The sequence below is a fragment of the Sinohyriopsis cumingii genome, chromosome 19 (genome assembly GCF_028554795.1).
Source record: "Sinohyriopsis cumingii isolate HCF-2022 chromosome 19, ASM2855479v2, whole genome shotgun sequence".
In the NCBI taxonomy this organism is placed as follows: Eukaryota; Metazoa; Mollusca; class Bivalvia; order Unionida; family Unionidae; genus Sinohyriopsis; species Sinohyriopsis cumingii.
In genome coordinates, this window is record NC_142979.1 from 58,045,999 (window position 1) to 58,068,267 (window position 22,269).

General features: G+C 34.5%; 1 protein-coding gene across 4 annotated transcripts in view; it reads left to right on the forward strand.

Annotated features, from left to right (window-relative positions):
• LOC149775766 (serine/threonine-protein kinase 36-like) overlaps positions 1-22,269 on the forward strand; it is a 158,703-nt gene that overhangs the window by 69,616 nt on the left and 66,818 nt on the right. For all 4 annotated transcript variants that reach the window (XM_089944445.1, XM_089944448.1, XM_089944449.1 and 1 more), the window contains 9 exons: positions 150-247; positions 4,618-4,723; positions 5,382-5,532; positions 6,318-6,448; positions 10,523-10,630; positions 12,750-12,848; positions 17,799-17,893; positions 18,816-18,879; positions 20,309-20,419. In XM_089944445.1, coding sequence (XP_089800571.1) covers positions 150-247; positions 4,618-4,723; positions 5,382-5,532; positions 6,318-6,448; positions 10,523-10,630; positions 12,750-12,848; positions 17,799-17,893; positions 18,816-18,879; positions 20,309-20,419 — 963 coding nt within the window. The remainder of the gene's footprint in view (positions 1-149; positions 248-4,617; positions 4,724-5,381; positions 5,533-6,317; positions 6,449-10,522; positions 10,631-12,749; positions 12,849-17,798; positions 17,894-18,815; positions 18,880-20,308; positions 20,420-22,269) is intronic.

Below are 22,269 nucleotides of genomic sequence, written 5' to 3' on the forward strand. Positions count from 1 at the left end.
CCATATTTTACCTTTTCAATGCATGTCTAACTTTTAAATCTCTTTATTCTGCAAGAAATGATATTAATGTGATTAGTGTTTTCTGATATAGAGTTAGGCATTTTGTTATTTTGTATTGATTGATAGCTAATACCCCAATTTTCCCTCAGCAACCATGGTGTCAGCAGATCCTGATAGACCTTGTTGTGGCCCTCAATGCTTACTTTGCCAGTGAGATCAGCTGGACTGACAGAGTAGAGAAAGATGTGTAAGTCAGTTGGTTTGCTTTGTAGTTTAGTGCTGTTGAATTAGTATAGTTTTATTTACATCCAACTTTTCTACTTTGATTTTAGTATGTATGGCCACTATAAGTGGCATTTATTTTGGCAAGAAATGATAAAGATATGGTTAGAAATATTAAATGTTTTACTCTTTATTTCAAAATGAAAGTTAGCATTGTCTCCAACCTAAGGTTTTTAATAAGTATATACTGTACATAGAGACTACAAGTTCCAACTATTCCTAGGACTTGTACAAACTGATATAAAGTCATTCACCATCATTAATATAGGTTATTTATGCCTGTTTTTCCTAAACCATGACAGTTCTAGACTACTTAATCAAAGCCTTTAAGTAAATAAAAATAAAATAATTCTGGAAATTTTCCATTTTAGTTTTAAAATAAATGTCCCGCATTTGAGCCATTGATTCTAAAGGCAGTTACATATATAGAAAAGAAAGTATGTGTTCCATAGTTAAAGGGACCATGAACTGCGGTATCTCTCGAGTTAAGTTCTTCCATCTGATCTTATGTAAATAAGCACCACTTCCACCTTCAAAAGCCAGTTGTATTCTCAATACTTTGATTAATTATTTACCATGAAACTTGATAATGTTGATATAAAGTGATTCACCATCATTAATATAGGTTATTTATACCTGTTTTTCCTAAACCATGACAGTTCTAGACTACTTAATCAAAGCCTCTAAGTAAATAAAAATAAAATAATTCTGGAAATTTTCCATTTTAGTTTTAAAATAAATGTCCCGCATTTGAGCCATTGATTCTAAAGGCAGTTACATATATAGAAAAGAAAGTATGTGTTCCATAGTTAAAGGGACCATGAATTGCAGTATCTCTCGAGTTAAGTTCTTCCATCTGATCTTATGTGAATAAGCACCACTTCCACCTTCAAAAGCCAGTTGTATTCTCAATACTTTGATTAATTATTTACCATGAAACTTGATAATGTTTTTGGCATTATCAGAAAATGTAAATTTAGACAAGTTTATGTACTCCCGCAATTTATACAAGTTATTGACCTCTCTGACTTGAAGCTGAATGTAGTATATGACAGAATCTTTTTGAGCATGACTAAGCACACAAATTTCAGAGACATGAGACTTTCCACATGTTAAGGCCATCATCTGAAGGTGGAAATATTGTCAAATTACCATGCTCTCATAATTTTGTTACAGTTATTGCACTTTTGTTCTGCAGTTGAAAAGTGTGAAAATGAGAATCTTGTTAACACAACTTGCAGTTTTTAGCTCTACTGGTCACAGATTAGATCTTATGAGATTGCCTGCTCTTCATCAGTCTTCATTTGTTTGTACATCCACTCGCAATTTGGTTATCACTTCTCCTCAGTCACATGGAGGATTGCGATGAAACTTTATATACACATTTGTCCCATGATCTGGTTGGTCCTAAATGAACATGGTGCTGCTTGGACATTCAGTATGGCCACAACAGTTATAGCTCCTCCTAGATGCATTACTATATTATATATATTGAGTTATCACCAAAAGACTTCTTGTAATATAGTTGGTGAAAAATATAAATGGTGCCAATTCGAGATCAAGTATGGCCACTATTGTTGCTTCTCATAAATGTAAAGTTGTACTGACATGAGGTTTCACAGGAAGACTTTTTATGATGTCTAGTTGGCCATAAATGAAACTGGAGCCAGTCTTACTTATAAATTAGTCACCTTGGCAGTCATCTTGTAAATCATATCACTTTTTTTACTAAATGGAAGTCTTGTCAACATCAAGTTTTCACCAGAAGATTTTTTTTATGAAATGACGTTAATTTGATGTCTGATATGGCCACCTGAATGGATGGTCATATTCACATGGGGTTTTCACCTAAAAGACTTCTAATGATGTCTGGTTGATGAAATTGGTGCCAATCTTATATCTAATGTGGCCTCTACAGCAGCAAATTAGATAATCTTGTTATTGCTCAAAATATATGAGATGGTTTGAACACTCGGCGATTAAAAAGAAGAAAAAAATTGTTTTATCTTGAGTTCAAGGAAATTCCTTACATTCAGTTGAGCATTTGTCCCATTGATAGACTCTTTTTTTATGGATTCTTGTGGAACATGTTACCTATTGTGGTCATTATCTAAAGATACACTTATTGACAAATATTCATTGGTTTTTGTAAGAATTATTTGCCCATTTTAACTTAATAGGTGGATGCAGTATATTACAGAGGTTTGTAAAATGCAACTTATATATATATATATATATATATATATATATATATATATATATATATATATATATATATATAGTTATACCTAGAACTATGAAACTCATCTTAATGAGTACTTCACCCTTGTATTATAGTGGTCCATATTTCACACTTAATTGATTTTTGTGAAATTTATTTTTAGGTGTTCATTTTAGAATCACTGCCCTAGATGATTGTATGCATCTGTGTTAGTACCACACATCTACTGTAAAGATTGCAGTTGTGACCTACATTTCCCATTTTACTAACTTTGGTTAAGTTTTTGCACTTAGCTCTTGATCAAACAGGTTTCTGCATACTTTGTAATACTATTCTCTCTAGAATCATGCCGATTGGTGAGGGGACTCGTCTTAATGAGCACCACAGCCTCAATTCAGAAACAGGATATTATGGCCCATAAATTATGCTCCGCTGACTTGGGTTAAATTTTGTATTCATTACTCAGGCACTCTCTTTATGCTAGAATTGTGAAACAGATGATGTACAGATCTGTTAGCACCACATTCATACAAGAAAAGAGGATCATCACGAACCATATTTTTACTGGCATTGTTTAAGTTTTTACATTTAGCTTATGAAATTTGGTTGGGATTCATCTTACACCCTTTTTGTAAAGTGATGTCTCTGACATATTTTGTGTTTGATTATTGAAGCTGTGTTTCAAGGTTGTTTATTGGATTATGTTAGACTCAAGAAACTTAATAATTGGAGTGAAAAAAGGTCACTGAGACCTACATTTTATTAATTACTTACGTAGGTTAAGCATATTTTTTACCTCATGACCACATAGATGTTTCTGTGCTACATGCAGCCATTATGACCATTGCAGTTGGAAGTAGGACTAAGTTTGTTATTCATTGGTTAACTTTGATAATTAGGGACTTTACAAGGTTTATTGTGGTAAGTGATAATCAACAATCAACAGGTTAATTGTGTATTGTACATGTGAATAAGTATAGAAATTAATGCATTAAATTCATGTGAGACCTAAGCTCAGTCTGATTAAAATCAAGATTTGCTTATGATGAGTTGATTTGACATGTACTGCTTCAGATTAATTTCTGGTGATGCTGGTAATTTCTGGTCCATATATTTTTATCAGCCAGTCATATTAAGTGTTGCATATGGTCTTTGGAAGTGTTATTGTTAATAATGGGTTTTTTGAATGAAGTTTTTCACCTGTATAAATATGAAAGCAGTGTCATTTAAGAGCACATTACCTTGTAGTTGTGCCAGTCAGTCTTTTTTATGTTTAGATCTTGATTTTGTATCCAATTGGGCCTCAGCAAGATTGGCTAAAGTAATTTACTGATGCATTAATAATGATTCTAATAGTGGTCAGGCTGTCACTCTAAGGTTTTGACTCAAATTTTAAAAAAAGAGAAAAGGTTTTTATCACACATTACAGTATCTCTACTTTGGTATCTTACAATAGAGTGACACTTCTTTGTTATCGTTTTATGTCCTTTATTCCCTGTCCCAGAATTAACATTTCATTATCAAGATCATTTCAGTATGAAATTTTTTTCAGCATGATAATCAATTTTTTTACAATGGCTGCTGGAGATTTCTAAACATTTTGTAGAGATAGTTAATTATCTCCAGGTTTGCCTTGAATTCCAGTACATCATGATCTATAATGGGATGATTGTTTACAGTAAAAACCTGTTTTGAAAAACCACTGCTGTATGAGACCACCTGTCTTGAAAGACCATATTCTCAGCAAAGATTTATTGATTGTATAGTGGTATGACCAGTTATGAAAGACCATAATTTGTTGGCAGAAAGGTTGGTCTTTCAAGAGAGGTTCTGTTGTATCCACTGCTGCTGAGACAATGAGAATGGTTGGTGAGTATACATTGTACTTCAGTAAGTTATCCTGTTCACTTGCCAATTCTTCAAGAGTTCTGTACCAATTTATACCAATGTATTGTTGCAGACAATTAAATATTAAATATGTAATTACTGTATTTAACTATTCTGTAGTAGAGTTTCGCTATAGTAGAAATTTTTACCAATTTTGTGCATTAGAAAATAAATACACAATAAATCTCCTCATCAATATAAAAACTCTCTTTATTTAATTATGTTAGCTCTCAGCAATACTTGGATTCCATGCTACAGTTCTTGTCACTGGTCCCCAAACTGATGAATCAGCAAGTTGACGATGATCTCAGGCTTAGAGAACAGACAGTACTGGTATAAATTTTCATTATCATTTATATGCATATATCTAAACTTAAATATGTATCAATTAAAAGGAGACACTGTTGTTATTCGTTAACACTTATGATATGTGAGAAAGACAGAGGATTTATCTCCGTTTTGCCAGTTAGATTATTATGGTGGACATTTTTAATTCATGTTCCCAATTTTTTTAAATTGTTAGACTTAATGAATATATTCTACAGATGATAAACAGAAAGTTTGTTTTGTCTATAAGTCATTTTGATAACCATATTAACTTTTTAACATCTAATATCTGTGATGCATTTTTTGACTATTTGAATTGTCTGACCATATGAATAAGAACAACTTTTACCAATCAGTCTGAAGAACATTTACAACAAAAAACAACATTTATTTATATGAATTCTAGTATGTGAATTGCCAGTTGAAGTAAATTTCCATTTTAAGTGAACAGTAATGTAATAGGTAAAACTGTGGAAATGTGTGTGAATTTGAAATTCACTTAAAAACACAATATTTAATCAGTATGAATCATCAGTGGTAGCATGCTTAAAAACTAAATAGCAATTGTTTTGATGATGATGAAAAATAAAATATTAATTTTGGAACAACTAGTATATAAAAAGTTTGAAATGGGGGTAAAATGAATTTGTGTATTTTTTGTTAGTGTGTTATGTACACCTGTGAGGCCATGGAGAGGGATAAGCAGAACATTGCCAGCCAATATTTCAGTCAGATTGCCATGCGACAGACTGCCACCATTGATGCCCTTCTTACTGGCACTCATGTGGATCCAGCCATGCTGAAGCAGCAACTAGGTAGGAATGTGTAGAAATCATACTTTGTAATCTGGGCTGAACAAGTTTTTAAATGTTATACATGCCTGCGATAGATATTTTCATACGCCAAATGAAAGCCCAAATAAATTTCAACATTTGCTTTTGAAAATTTGGAAAAGTATGAAAATATTGATTGCTTAACAAAACATGTCTTACACTGCTGAACAATTGATATTCCAAGCTGGGTAAAAATGTACTACATGTACGTGTGGTATATACTTCACAGCATAAAATTAACTGTAAGTCAGTCGATTTGTAATAATAAAGTAACAATAGGAATGTTTCTGATGAGATTAACCTTGATGATTGCTGTGTCTTAGAGCCTAGTATCATCCCCTGATGTCACAATCAGATCTGTATCACAGTACAATGGTCCCGATAGGATACATACCATGATACATGCCATGTGCCAGTTCATAAGGAAATGACATGATGACTGAAGGCCTGAAAACATGTTACATAATCCTAACATCAGTTTCTACTACCTTAGTACCTGAATTTTTACCAGTACAGTAAATGTAAAATGTTTTTCATTGTCTAATGTAGCTGATTTAGCCTTTACTTACACAAAGCAACTGATGAAATTGGTTTAGCACTCCACTACAATTTTAAAAAATACATAGAATTTAGATAGCTAACAGCAGATCAGTTTCTCAGTTAAGTAAGCGTAAAATCAGAAGAAGATTATACCAGATCATCCTTAATTTGTTAATTACTCATTATAGCCAGCATTTATGAATTTTTAAAAGATATAATTACTACAGATAAAGCTGAGGGCAATGAGGATGCAGCCATTGAGAGGCTAGATAACATGTTACACCTGTGTCTGACCACACTGGGTGTAATGGTCAACATCCCACTTGAGGCAGCAGCTATCTTTGATGGAAGGAGGAAGGTAAAAACTTAAGATTATTAAAGGAATTCACAGTGGAACATGTAACAATAAATTGCTATTTATCTGTCAGTACATAATGTGCCACTTGCACTGGTTCAGTGCTGTTTGCCTGTAATAAAATCTGTAATGAAAAGGGAAGATTAATATTTGTCACCATTATAATGTGCAGCTAACTCATGCTCAGTGCTGACTGTATTTATATATAGACCAAACAGCATAGACCAAGATCTGTCATCACAGAAACTGTCCATAGATTAGGTTGTATGTTATTTGTAATGATACATTGGACAGAGTTGACTCAGATCTGTGAGCACTTAATGTGCTTTAAGATAATGCTCACTGTTGTTTGCTTGTAATCAGGTGTAGAACAATAGAGAAGTCCCACATTGGTTGTCACATAATGTGCTGCTATATCAGTCTCTTGCATGATGCATGAAATCAGATGTAGAACAGAGTAGTCCCTGATCTGTCATTATGTAATGTGCTACTAGAGCGCATCTAGTTCACATAATATGTGAAGTCATTTGTAGAACAGAGAAAACACATTTATCATGTAATATGCTGCTAGATGACACTGGAATTTGCTTGTAGTCATAAAAAAAAGAAATAGCCTGGACCCAAATGTATCGTCACATAATGTGCTACTAGATCTTTGCTTTCTCCTATTTGGTTGTAATCATATGAAGAACAGAGTAGACCCAAATCTGTCATCACATAATGTGCCACTAGATCTTGCTTTCTCCTGTTTGGTTGTAATCATATGAAGAACAGAGTAGACCCAAATCTGTCATCACATAATGTGCCACTAGATCAGGCTGTTTACTGAAAGTCATCTATAGAAAAGCTCTATGCTGGCTGTATGCTGTTTGATTATATATGGAAGAAAAAAGAGTAGACATTGATCTGTCATAGCATAATGTATCACTAGATAAGGCTGTGCTATTTTTAATTAATATCAAACGAAGAACAAACAGAGTAGACCCTGATCTGTGAGTATTTGATGTGCTGATAGTTCAGGCTCTGTACTATGTGCTTGAAGTCATATGTTGTTGTTGTTGTTGTGGGGTTTAATGCCATTTTTCAGCACACGATAGGCTATACATGGCAGCCAGTATTAATGGTGGAGGAAGACCCATGAGAAGCTTTCTCACATACCCACACTGGCTGAAGTCATATGTATAACAGAGTATACTCAGATCTCTGAGTACATAATGTGCTGATAGTTCAGGCTCTATACTATGTGCTTGAAGTCATATGTATAACAGAGTATACTCAGATCTGTGAGTACATAAAGTGCTGATAGTTCAGGCTCTATACAATATGCTTGAAGTCATATGTAGAACAGAGCATACTCAGATCTGTGAGTACATAATGCGCTGATAGTTCAGGCTCTATACTATATGCTTGAAGTCATGTAGAACAGAATATACTCACATCTGTGAGTATATAATGTGCTGATAGTTCAGGCTTTTTACTATATGCTTGAAGTCATATGTATAACAGAGTATACTCACATCTGTGAGTATATAATGTGCTGATAGATCAGGCTCTATACTATATGCTTGAAGTTATATGTAGAACAGAGTATACTCAGATCTGTGAGTACATAATGTGCTGATAGTTCAGGCTCTATACAATATGCTTGAAGTCATATGTAGAACAGTATACTCAGATCTGTGAGTACATAATGTGCTGATAGTTCAGGCTTTTTACTATATGCTTGAAGTCATATGTATAACAGAGTATACTCACATCTGTGAGTATATAATGTGCTGATAGTTCAGGCTCTATACAATATGCTTGAAGTCATATGTAGAACAGAGTATACTCAGATCTGTGAGTACATAATGTGTTGATAGTTCAGGCTTTTTACTATATGCTTGAAGTTATGTGTAACAGTATACTCACATCTGTGAGTATATAATGTGCTGATAGTTCAGTCTCTATACTATATGCTTGAAGTCATATGTAGAACAGAGTATACTCAGATCTGTGAGTATATAATGTGCCTGTTGATCAGGTTGCTTATTATTTGTTTGAAATCATATGTGTATCATAATGGACCCTTATCAGTCATCATATAATCAGGGTTCAGGAAAACCATTGGTACTATCATCCTTGGCTATGTAGATGCAGCTTCACACCTTGAGAATGAATATTTATGCATTTTCTACCCTTTACAAGTGACCAGGTTCAACATTGCTTAATATCTAGTATGCATTCATTATCAACTACTTTTGTATAAATATATAATAAGACACAAGGTTTGTATACTGAATCAAGAAATTGCAGTTTCATTCCAAGTCTTTATATCTTAATAGTATTCACACTGACAGGGACACTTTCTTTTAGTAACTTAGGCATCATTCAGATGTGGAGAAATTTTCCTTTTCAAGGCGGTATCAGATATCTTTTTGAGGTAGACCTCTGAAAAGTTAAGAGCCAGAGAATATCAAAATCTTGTGATTTTTCATCTGGTCAGAGTTATGCTCACTGTAACTCACCTGTTATTTTCAGAATTGTGTAGCTCTATTGCTATATTGTCACAAGGAATAGAAGACACCAGTAGATCATTTTCTTATAGTTACTCTTAACAAGAAATATGTTGCAAACTTAATCAAAAGACGCATTCTGAGTGTCTTCATGTTGAAACACATGATTGGTCATAATTTAGTTGGGGTCATTACATAATAACCTTCTGGTTCATTTGATTAGTGAACAAACTTTACATTGATAGGTGACCTTGAGAAGCGCTTTTGCGAAAAAAGGTTTGACTGAACTGGATTACTTAATCCAAAAATTGTTTAAACTGCAGAGAAATTTGGAAGTCTTCTTTTAAATATAAGGTAGCAATGTTTGTTTTACTTGAAAAGGAATTATATACTTTATATAAATATCCTCTGGCATCTTTTTTTGGATGTAAAAGTATAAATAAAAATGAACATTTTTTAAAATACTGTTGTATCCTAAATCTTAACTTCCCAGATGTCTAACTCATAAATATGCATCACAGCTCATTGAAAAACAACCTTCTCCATGTCAAAATGGCACCTAGATTACTAAAAGGTGTTGAAGAAAATCAGAGACTAGTCTCGCACCTATCAATGCCAAGGTAAAGCTTCGCATATGTTATTTGGTCACTATCTAAACCTGCTTTGTGAACCTTTGAGTGAAGCTTCCTTTGAAAACTACCCATAAAACAGTCTTCCTTATCTCTCTAGCATCAGTGTAGAGGAGGGGTGAATTCCTGTTAAATCTGCCATAACATACCATGCTGGTAGATAATGGTTTGTGCTTTTGGTTTAAAGTTATTAAGTAGACCAGTCATCTTAACCCAGTCTAGTCATAACAAACAGTGCCATCAGACTAGCGGTAGTGCTTTTGGCTTTAAATCATTATGTAGAACAATCAGCTTACATCCAAATTTGCCATCACATACCATGCTGGAATATCAGGGTCCATGCTTTGGGTTTTAAATCATTAAGTAGAATAGTAATCTTATACCCAGATCTGTTATCACATACCACATCATCAGATCTGGGTCAATAAAAATGTTGGCTTTATGTATGGTGTTCATCTTACACCATGCCAACAGATTGAGCTCTGTAGTTTTGTCTTTAAATCATTAAGAATGGTCATCTTACATTCAGATCTGCTATCACATACCTCTCTGGCAGATCTTGATCTGTGCTTTTGGCTTTTAAATTGTTCAGTCTGAATGATCAGTTTACACCCAGATCTGCTAGTATGTTTCATGCCATGACAGATCTGGGTCTATTCAGTTTGTAGTTGCAGCATGCATTGTACATGAACAAAGACAGAGAATTTCAATATGTATTGCAGTTTAGCTATTGGAAAAGCATCACTCATGGATTAGAGCTGGGTCATCAGTCCCTTTTTAAGTTTAGGTTGAACACTAGGATCTCCTGTTTAAACTCATCTCAAAGTATAATTACCAGTACTTTTTGATGATGCTTGATGAAAAATGTGGTTCTCGAGAACGTAGGAGAAATACTGCAGTGTATAATTTTACAGATGCTTAATAAACCAATCTGTTAATGTATACTTTTTCAGATTGCTCACTATATGGGAGAGAAAATGGCCACAAAGGGATGTGAACAAGTAACAGATGAATTTCTTCTTCTTATACGACATCCAGCACATTGTAATAATGTGCTTAAGGTACTCACTCTCTCTACCTGAAATAGAACTTATTTCCTTGCTACATAGATGGTTAATCTTAACATGAAACATTGCCTTAAGTGCGTTAGATTTTTGGATGTTCTTTCTGAGGGCTGTTCCATTCAGATATTCAGTATAGATAGCCATCCCAAGAAGAAATTAATGGCTTCAGGATCCACTTGTAGAATTAATTTCAAGTGAAAGTAGATTTGTTACATTTGTATACAGGATCTCAACCTTCAGTAATCATGATTATAATTGCAGTAACGTTTTACATATTGTTCTTAATTTTTCTTTGGCAAATACAGATTTTAAGTTATAAATTCAGGTTTGGGTCTAATTCACAGACTGCTGGCATCAGGGGAGGTAATGGATAAGAGTTTCTTCCCTTTCTATGGTATATGGTCATGCGCACATTTATTAATCATCACAGGTCTCATATTGTTGCATACAGTTTACTTGTCATACATGTACTATATAATAATACAAGGGATGACAGTTCTCTCCTTTCTTGTGTGACCTGTTTAAAAATCACCGCTGATATTTAAAGCTAGACTGTCCTAACTTTGGCCATCAGCTCATTTGGCCATAACTCCAAGTAAACTTATGGTACTCATTTGTCTGCCGTGCATCATCATTTGTGCAGTGTCCATTCACAGTGTCTATTTACATCAACTCAAAGTCCAATTGACCAATTTGTACATTATTTTACAGAAAGCATTCTAACATCAAGGTCTTTCAGACTTGATCAGTTGATCCAAATTGTCATCCAGAATTGCCACTTTTACTAAAAACAACTTCTCATACACTATTTAGTGGAATGCTTAACAGATGGCATCTTTCCATGAAGGGCTTATTCAAATGATGCATATCTGCCATCTAATATAAATGCAGTTACTTAGAAAACCTTTAAATGACTTCTGATAGACTGCTGTATAGGATTTGACCAAAATTGACTGAAATCTTTCTGGCATAGATGGCTTTCAGTTCTATTCTTATGATGCCAGTCTGCCATCAACAAAAGTCACCAGTTCTAAAAATAGAGAAACATTTAAGCTGTCTTCTTGAAAACAGAATTTGACCATATTTTTCCAAAAAGCTTCCTAGCACACAGATTTTTCAATTTCATACAAATAATGCCAGTTTGCATCTGATATGGCCTGCATTACTAAAAATAGAGAAATCTTTCAATTACTTTTCAAAAACCACTCAACAGAATTTGACCAAATTGACAGAAGGCTTTCTGATATCAAGGCCTATAAATTTTATACAAATGATGCAGATTCCCCGTTAAATATAAATGTGGCCACCATTACCAATAAAGAGAGAATTTAAACAACTTTTCAGAATTGTATTACTTGTGACAGGGAACATTCTGGTATCAAGGGCTTTTAAGATTGTACAAAAGATGCCAGTCACCCATGTATTATTTCTGCTTTTAATAACATATTTTTAAAAAAGACACTAAATAGAACATGACCGAATTTGACAGAAATCAATCCAAGCTTTGAAGGTTTTCATGTTTATACAAATGATGCTGATTTAGCATCATATATGGTACCATTACTAATATTAGACCAACATTTCCAGTAGATAAATCCACAACTTTGACAGAAAGAATTATGGCACAGAAGCCTTTCAGTACTGGGCAAATTATGTTAATGTGCCATCAAATGTAGACAAACCTAAAAAAAAAACCTAAAAGAACCTTGAATGTATGCAATAATTAGAATTGGAAGAACTTTCTACAAAAAGCACCTCCTGACGCAGTTTTCTAGGTCAGTTGCTCTTGCATTTTGCTGTTAGGCAGATGTGGGCAGTGAGCAGTCTCAGTCCAGCTTGATCTTCTTGTTTACTTCATGTATTTGAGATTAAGTTTTTACGGAAGTTCAAAATCCAATTGAATCGTAATCCTAATAAATATTAGTAGATTCTTTTTTTCAGTCCTTAAGATTTATGTGGAAGTTCCTTTGATATTGTGTTGATGTTGATATTGTGTTGATGTTGATTCAGCAATAAACATTTTGAAAATGAAAGCTTTACACTGTTGGCTTGTTTATTTGCACGTGAATTTGAAACCTTTCCATTTGTATTAATGAGTGTCCTGTCCGCATTGCAGGTGTTGTATTCCTGCTGTCAGGTGTCCACTACATTCTGTGCCTACATCTCCAACCAGGCCAAACATATGGAGTCCCTCTTAGGCATCCTCATGGGACAGGTAACTTTTTAATAGTGTTCATATTTGACCCCTAAAAGGACCACTACTGTACGTATATGTTGCCCAGTTTTAAAAAACCTGTCAAGCAAATGCATTTTATGATTGGCATACCTGATCTCCCAAGCTCCTTTTCGATATAAATATTTATATTTGCTTTCTTTCTCTACAACATCTTTCACTGATATTATAATTACACATGGGATTGGTAACAGATGTTTTGATTGTAGTATAATAAGAAAGTTTGCCGAGTAATCAATGCACATTGTCAAGAATCTGTATCAAATTGTAACGCAAAGACAGACAGATATTATTTTACACTTCTTCCTTATAAACATCATCAGATGATTATCATATGAATGAATCTTGTGAACCTGTTCAGTTTGTGATTGCACATTGTTGAAAACCGAAAGTAAACAGCCAGAGCAGTGTTGACAATCTACACCTGACACTTTAGTTAATGAATGAAGAGAAAAGGATCATGTTAATGATACTCTCAGCTAAAGCTGATGTAATTCTTTGCCTGTGTCTTTCTGTAGTTAATGAAATATCAACATGATAATGTACTCCAGCTTGCTCCTAAAGATGTGTTCTTTTGTTCTTGAAATGCTCCAAAAGTTAAAACTGAGCATTATGTAATGGATAAATTATAAGAACAGCAACTACAATAATAATAACAATAATAATACAATAACTACCATTCTACCAAAACTGAGGGTTGCAACATTTGTTCACACAAGTCCATCAAAATAAAGCATAGAATCCTTTTTCCATTGCAGCATGTTAGATTCACACACACACACACACACACACATATATATATACAGTCGACTCCACTTAACTGCACATCGGTTAACTGCACACTCTGGATAACTGCACGTAGTCATCACACCGGTCCCATTTTTTCCCAATGCTTTTCAATGGGAACAAACTTCGGAAAACTGCACTTCGTTTAAATGCACACTCTGGATAATAGCACGATAAATTTTCTGCCCATGGCACATTATTTAATACAGCTTTACTCCAGTTAACTGCACAATGTATAGTCAGGATCAGTTATTGCCAGTCCACTGCTGTAGCGCTTCAAATACGCTGACAATTAAGCCGGTAAATGCTTCTTTGTAAATGATTGACATGTAAAGGACGCCATAGGTGGTAGACACATGTATATTCCCCCCCACCAGGGAGCAATAGCGTGGGAACAATCATAGTACAGCATGGGAAACATTGCTCTAAACCATGATTTGAACTAGGGGGTAATCATCGGAAGTTCAACCTTGAATTTATGAGCATTTATTTTACAGTCTAAAATGACTAGTCACAAGTGTAAATCCCTGACATTAGCTCAAAGGGTTGAGGTCATAAAATGCATTGAGAACAACAGAAGTCAGGCCTCTGTTGCACTTGAGTTCGGTGTTAGTCACAGTGTGATTTCGCGAATCCTCAAGAACAAGGAGAAGGTCATTGAAGACTGGCAAAATAACAGCAATCCTTCTCAGAAGCGCAAGCGAGGTGGCAAGTCCGAAGATGTTGAAGAAGCGCTGTTACAATGGTTCGCTCAAGCTCGTAGTCGATAGATTCCAATAAGTTGACCACTGTTGCTTGAAAAAGCTAATCAATTGACAAATGGTTCAGGTTTGCATGATTTCAAACCAACAAATGGATGGTTGGAAAGATGGAAAATGCGCAACGGAATTTAATTTAAATGACAACACGGCGAAAAACAGGATGCAGTTGATTTTGGAACTGAACGATGGTAATTGATGTTCTACCCGAAATCCTTAAAGACTACCAACCAAAAGACATCTTCAATGCCAATGAAACTGGGTTGTACTGGGGGGCGTTACCTGATGGGACTTTGTCTTTCAGAGGAGCAGAAGCACTGGGATGTAAGATTGCCAAAGATCATTTGACAATTTTGTTTGCATGCAATATGGATGTTTGCGAAAAATTGGATGCCTTGGTGATTGGCAAAAGCAAATCCCCTCGATGTTTTAAGAATTTGAAAAAGCTGCCAATACAGTATGAGGCAAACAAAAACGCCTGGATGACGACAGAAATTTGGAAGAGATGGTTGAAGCGCATTGACAAACAAATGCATTTGCAAAAGAGAAGCATCATTATGCTGTGCAATAATTGTGCAGCTCCTGGCGACAGCATCAAGCTGTCACATGTTAAGATTGTTTTCCTTCCTCCGAACAAGTTCTATAGATCACTAGTTATTCGAAAACTGCTATCATTTTCAGTGCCTTCTGATGATGAGTCGCTTGATGACCCCACCTATATTGGCGAAACCCCATTCAAAACGCCACATGGCATGAATGTAGAAGAATTCGAACAATATGTTGGAATAGATGATGGTCTTCAGATGGAAGGTGAAATCGATGACTCAACCATCATTGCAGCTCTTACAGAGACAAAACAAGAAGAAAATGACAAAAGAAGTGATGATGACGCATTAGATGACCAGGTTTAATCTAAAGTCAATATACAGTCACTCCAGAATTTACACATATTCATGGAACAGAGAGAATGTGAGCTGTTTAAACCGTTCTACAAAGTAGAGTCGGCAATTCACCAACTTATTAGTAAAACTTGTGTGCAGACATAAATTGCCGATTTCTTTCGGAAATCGGAAATTTTGTTGTGTTTTGATTCAACAATATGATGTAAGTGCTGTTCATTGTAGACTCTTGTTTCATTTAAGTAAACATTGAAAGAGTGGATTCAAATCATCTTTTTACGTTATTCTTTACCTATATTCGTGCCATGCTAATTTAAAGCTGTACTGTACCGTACTTCGGTTAATTGTACACTCCAGTTAACTGCAGTCTTGTGACATGCCCGAGGCTGTGCAGTTAACCGGAGTCAACTGTATATATACCTCTGTGTGTGTGTGGGGGGGCCTCCATACAAATGTTTAACAATTTGCTTTCTTAAACAAACATGCTCCCAAATTGGAATTTGTTTCTTTTAGCTTCTGTGATAATAAAACCAAGCGAGTTTATCATATGGTCCTGTGTCCTTTATCTGTTATGCATCATTCCTTAACATTTGCTATTTATACACCCCCCCACCCACCCCCATGCCACAGATGAACTTAGTTCATCCATCTATCCATCAAATTTTTTCACTTGGATCTCCTGAACCCTTTGAGATAGCCTTATGAAACTTGGTATTCAGCTGCATTATGACCAGACTCTTTGTCTTTTAATAAATGGCATCTGTCTGATTAGAAATTCAAGAGCTATCCCCATTTTTATGACCTGCTCTGCTAGTCCTAAGCAAGCAAAGCATATATTCCATCCATTATCCACCCTCCATTTTTCTGTTACACAAGTTTGTTATTGCTACTCCTAGACTGGATGGAGGATTGCCATGAAACTTTATAATGACCATGTTGAAAATCTTGTTATTGCTACTCCTAGACTGGATGGAGGATTGCAATGAAACTTTATAATGACCATGTTGAAAATCTTGTTATTGCTACACCTAGACTGGATGGAGGATTGCCATGAAACTTTATAATGACCATGATGAAAATCTTGTTATTGCTACTCCTAGACTGGATGGAGGGTTGCCATGAAACTTTATAATGACCATGTTGAAAATCTTGTTATTGCTACTTCCAGACTTGATGGAGGATTGCCATGAAACTTTATAATGACCATGTTGAAAATCTTGTTATTGCTACTCCTAGACTGGATGGAGGATTGCCATGAAACTTTATAATGACCATGTTGAAAATCATGTTATTGCATCTCTTACAAAATGAATGATCATATGAACATTGAATTTTCACTTAAAGACTTATTTTGATATCTTATATATATCCATTATAACTACCATGATGGTCATCTTGTTATCCCTAGTTATCATCCTGAATCGATGTTCATACTAACATTGTTATTTACCCAAAAGACTTGGTCCTAAGTAAAATTAGTTTTCCAGTGTAGCCACAACATTGGCTAGTTTGAAAATCTGATTATAACTTGAGAGTATCAGACATAGTTTCAACACTTAGTAATTAAAAAGAAGAAATGATTTTATCTTGGTTTCCAGGAAATTCTTTTCAATCTGTAGAGCCTCATTCTCTTCAAGGGACTCTTGTTTTAAATAGTATCTGGCCAATTGTCACACTAGAGCCTCATTCTTTTCAAGAGACTCTTGTTATAAATAGTATCTGGCCAATTGTCACACTAGAGCCTCATTCTCTTCAAGAGACTCTTGTTATAAATAGTATCTGGCCAATTGTCACACTAGAGCCTCATTCTCTTCAAGGGACTCTTGTTTTAAATAGTATCTGGCCAGTTGTCATACTAGAGCCTCATTCTCTTCAAGAGACTCTTGTTATAAATAGTATCTGGCCAATTGTCACACTAGAGCCTCATTCTCTTCAAGAGACTCATGTTATAAATAGTATCTGGCCAATTGTCACACTAGAGCCTCATTCTCTTCAAGGGACTCTTGTTTTAAATAGTATCTGGCCAATTGTCACACTAGAGATTCATTCTCTTCAAGACACTCTTGTTTTAAATAGTATCTGGCCAATTGTCACACTAGAGCCTCATTCTCTTCAAGAGACTCTTTGTTTTAAATAGTATCTGGCCAATTGTCACACTGGAGCCTCATTCTCTTCAAGAGCTTCAGAGAAGACCATTCAGAGTGGCAGTCCTAATATACTACAGTATTACATGTCTGAAATAGGTTGATGTTTATTAGAGGTGATATTGTATGTTAGAACTGATAAAAATGTTTCATCTTCTTTGAAACGTTGTCTAATATGCGTGAGAAATGTTTCATATTCATGGTGATTTCTCTTTCATTTTGCAGCAGATGAATCAGGCAGTAAATATTTGGTATTATTATTGCAGAAAAAAAAAACGTAATTTTTGCTGAAGAAACATTAGTGTTTAAGGCATGTAACCAATATTTCTGCTGTCTCTTTTCCAGGTGGAGATATCTGACATGGAGATTAACTCTGTGATAGAGATGGTGATACATGTTCTTAGTTCCATTGTTATCCAGTTACAGACCATGCCACCAGCGTAAGTGCAAGTTTGTCACATCAAGACACATTCAACTGATGTCATTTTAGCCATCTCAAGAATTAAAACCATACACATATAAATACCCACATTTGCTATAATCTTGTGGTCAACAGTTGCTGTGTAGGAAACAGATTAACAACCACACCAATCTCCATAATTCAAAGTCTGACCTAATTAGGTTTTAATATGGGGATGACCGTCATATTAAATGTTCCTATTGCCACATTTCATATCTGAGATGAACCAGATTATCAAAAGAGACACATGATAAACCTTTTATGGGTTTTTTCTTGTCTTGACCACTTTGGACAGAGTTATGGTCTTTGTCTTTACATGGGATGTTGCTTGTAATTAGCAGAGCTGCAGAACCATTCAGTATATTCCAATGTTATGTAATGTAAAACTTGTTTTATTGACCTTTGATGGGTCTCGTCTGGTCTGCTCTATTTTGGACATATGACTGTCCCTCATTGATCAACTTCCTATCTTGTCACGTGATGTTGTTTGAGTCCTTGAATGAGTTGCGTTGCAATAGTTCCATCTCATCATTTAGATGCCTCACAACTTTTGGGTTTCCAACATGGGGTTTCTCTACTTAAGACCCAACGGAGCAAAACTGTAGTGAATGGAGCCCTTTGTAATGCACCTTTTACTATTTAGTTCTCATTTGTTTTTTGCTAGGAAGTGCATATAAACACACCAGAACAATTAGACTGAGACAAGAACTACAAGTTAGTGAAATCTCTTTGTCACGTGTTTGAGAAGTAGATATTAGTTCTGTACATTTAACAGTAAAGGAGGCATTAGCATTGAAATCTTGTGTTGAAAGTGTTTTAAAGTCATGTCAAGGCAGGTAAGATATAGCATTCCTTAGTTTTTTTAATTTTTCTAAACTAATGCACCATTTGTATTTTGGCAGTTTGACAGATGCTGCCCCACTGATGGTGTCCATATTCTTAGAGTCAACCATTGCTAGTCATACGGTAAGTTTGTGTGCTCTTTGTCTTTGCTCAGTTTGTATAGAAGTTTTCCAGTGATGGAGATCAGAACTTCATTTTCCTTCCTAGACATCAACTTTATGTCCATCACTTTTGTCTGGTAATTAACATTTCTTTGCACAGATTATATGAACTCATCCTCATTACTCAAACGCCAACTGATTATCTGTCTTTTGCATTGAGATATGAAGCAGTGTACACTATGAGTTGATAGAAACTAAAGACTTGTGGTGCACTGACTTGTATGCCCTTGGCAGTTTTTGGTAATACATCTAGATCAAGTTTAAAGATTAAATTAGAGTATCCATGATGCTGATACGTGTTTATGATATCAATGTAGCCATCAAAAGATAGACATGGAAAGAATGGAGAAAAGTAATGTTCAATATGGATCAGAATTTTCACCAAATAATGCTCCAAATTTAAATGTAAAATGAATTAAATCTGTTCAAATGTTCTTTATATCTTGGAGACCTGCCTAACATGAGCAATGGATGGTGTCTTTTGGAAAGCAGCATTGTATATAATAGACATCATGAAATAGTGCATGGATTTGCCTCGCTTGCAGCACATCACAAATGCTCTCAAATCTACACAGATTTTTGAAGCCATGCTTGTTTTGATAGTTAACAAATCAGTGGTCAATAACCATTTTCCACTAGGTAACATTATGTCATAAGTTCATATAGACTGATTTCATAACTGATGCAGTCCTGCTTTTGTCCGATTCAGAAGAGTAGTTATTGTGATGGACATACTACTGATAAACAAAATGGCGTATCAGTATAACGGTTTACAAGTGAGTATGAGTTACTGATATGGCTCGTATTTAGTGTAATGTTAAAAATCTATTAAAATCTTGTGATGGATAATGCTGCCTCTTGTGATGAAAAGTTATTTAAAGGTCAGTAACACACATAAGCTTGTCTACTTCCTCCTGTTCAGGCCATCATAGCATTACAAGACCCATTTTTTAGGCTAGTGATAGGTTATAAAAAAGATCAAATACTATTTACAGTATGGCAATTTTACAATTAGATTTTGCCCAGAATTACTGTTGATTACATTTCCAAGTATTGGAATCAAATAATACCATGCTAACCTTGAAACTATAAATGAGGGCACCTGTGTTTTAAATGAATTTTGTTTATTATTAATTTAAAATTATTTATTAATAATAAGGATTTAAAGCCCTAGATGTGCATTTTATACATAATGTTTTTATTACATAGGCTTGTAAAATTTAATTGCATATTTTCACTGCTATTTAATTCTGATATTTGTGATGCTAATTTTCATTTTTATTGACTTTGGTGCCATCAAGTATATATTTAGTCTTTCATTATTAGTGAAACATATAAATAACAGATAATATGCAGAAAATAAAAGTTTGTATTATGAAACTGTATTATAGGCTGCATCAGCCCTGTTGTTCAGTCAGATGGTATACTGTGGGGTATCTGTGGAGGTACAGCCTGAAGAGATGTTACAGGCATGTCTCTCTGTCTTCACTGATCTACAGCAGGTATATATAAATGCACTTCACCTTTCGTTAACACTATCAATTGAATGGAAATGTTTAAAGTATTAGAAATACTGTCTGTCAGTGACAGAAAGAAATTTGTCCTCCCCGCTACATAATTCTGTGGCCACTTCTTACTAATTATTTTTTTTAAATGTTGCTTCTTGGTAATTTTCACTGGACCTGGATCCCTCTCCACCAACCAACCAACCAACAACCCCACACACAAACACCCACAGAGAGTTGATGGTCAGGCTATTGCTATACAGGTAATTAATTTTGTCTTCAGAAGAGAAAAGTATATGTGCTAAAAGTAAAAATTAAAATTTTGACAGAAGCTTTAAGTTTTCTGCTGGAAATATTCTTATCATCTGCACTAAAAGTTGATCTTATTAGTATTCACACCTAAGTTTACGTTATTCTCTTGTATACAGAAACTATTCTTCAGCATTGAAACTTTTCAAGCAAAACATTTTACCTAAATTTGCTAGTGCATTATATTCAGATTTTTTTTAATATTGTTAATTTGCTGCAAAGTTGAAGTTTTGACTTGTCAGTCCTAGCACCAACAGAATATCCATTTTCGTGGGTCAGTGGTTCTTTCTGGGGTTTTCCCAGGTTCTTCCTCCACCATTAATACTGGCTGCCATGTATAGCCTATTGTGTGCTGAAAAATGGCGTTAAACCCTACAACAACAACAATATATCCATTTTCAAAATAAATATACCACATTCCTTGATTTCTGTAAATTTTTAAAGCCCTTAATTAATGAATTGGGAAAGTATTGTAACCATTACAGTTTAGGATTTTTTAAAGCCTGGAGTGATTTAAAAACATTTGTGATATTACATCTTTTCCTGAGTTAAAACCATCTACATATGTGAAAGAGAAATGATGACATTGATTTCAGACTTGAATTGTAAGTCTGGCTCATCTTCACTAGGAAATTAATGGATGGTTGTAAGTAATTAACCAGTATAAAGTAGGTCATTAAGTTCTGGTAGCAGAGATGCTGATAAAGCAATATATGTTTGAATCTGTCTTAGGATAATTATGCAGAATAGTTTCCCTTGATATTTTGCAGTGATCAATTCTATTTAGGTAAGAACTTTATTGACAAATATTTTTAACCATCTCTTTGGAAAAGAAAATTTGAAAAGGATTTTGTGCAATCAAGATCATGTGGAAGTAATTGCTAGCATTGTTTTAAAGCTGTAGAGACAATTTTTTTACTTTAAATGCAACAAATCAAATGAACGATATCCAACTTGTGTCAGACTTAATCTGGCATTTAAAGCAAGACATAGTAAAAGAAATGAAGGACCATTTGATAGCTATTGTGGATAGGAATTTTGACAAATTAACAGAAGTTTATCTTTATGTATTGAAATAAACCTACAAACAACATAGATCCTTTCTACCAAACCATTATGAGACCCTTAGATCAGGGTCGATGTTGTTTTAAGAAGGACTTGACTTAAAAGCAAGTATGTATACAATAAGTAAAGGATCTAAACACTGAACTTAGTAGACATCTGAAGAGTCTGTTGAAGGAACAGAATGGGTATAAAAGATGACAAAATTTCATTCTTGAATGTCCTCTTCATTTGCCCAGTACACAAATGCTTTTTCATCAAGCTAGTTTATATAGTACCATCATTCAATAAAGCAGTTACAGTGCAAAATTAGTTGCTGATACTTAGTGGAATCATTATGGTACTAATGGAAATGATATTGGAAATTAATGTAAATGATTATGGTATTAATGGAAATGATATTGGTATTAATTGAAATGATTATGGTAATAATGGGAATGATTAAAGTTATTAATGGAAATGATTGTGGTATTAAT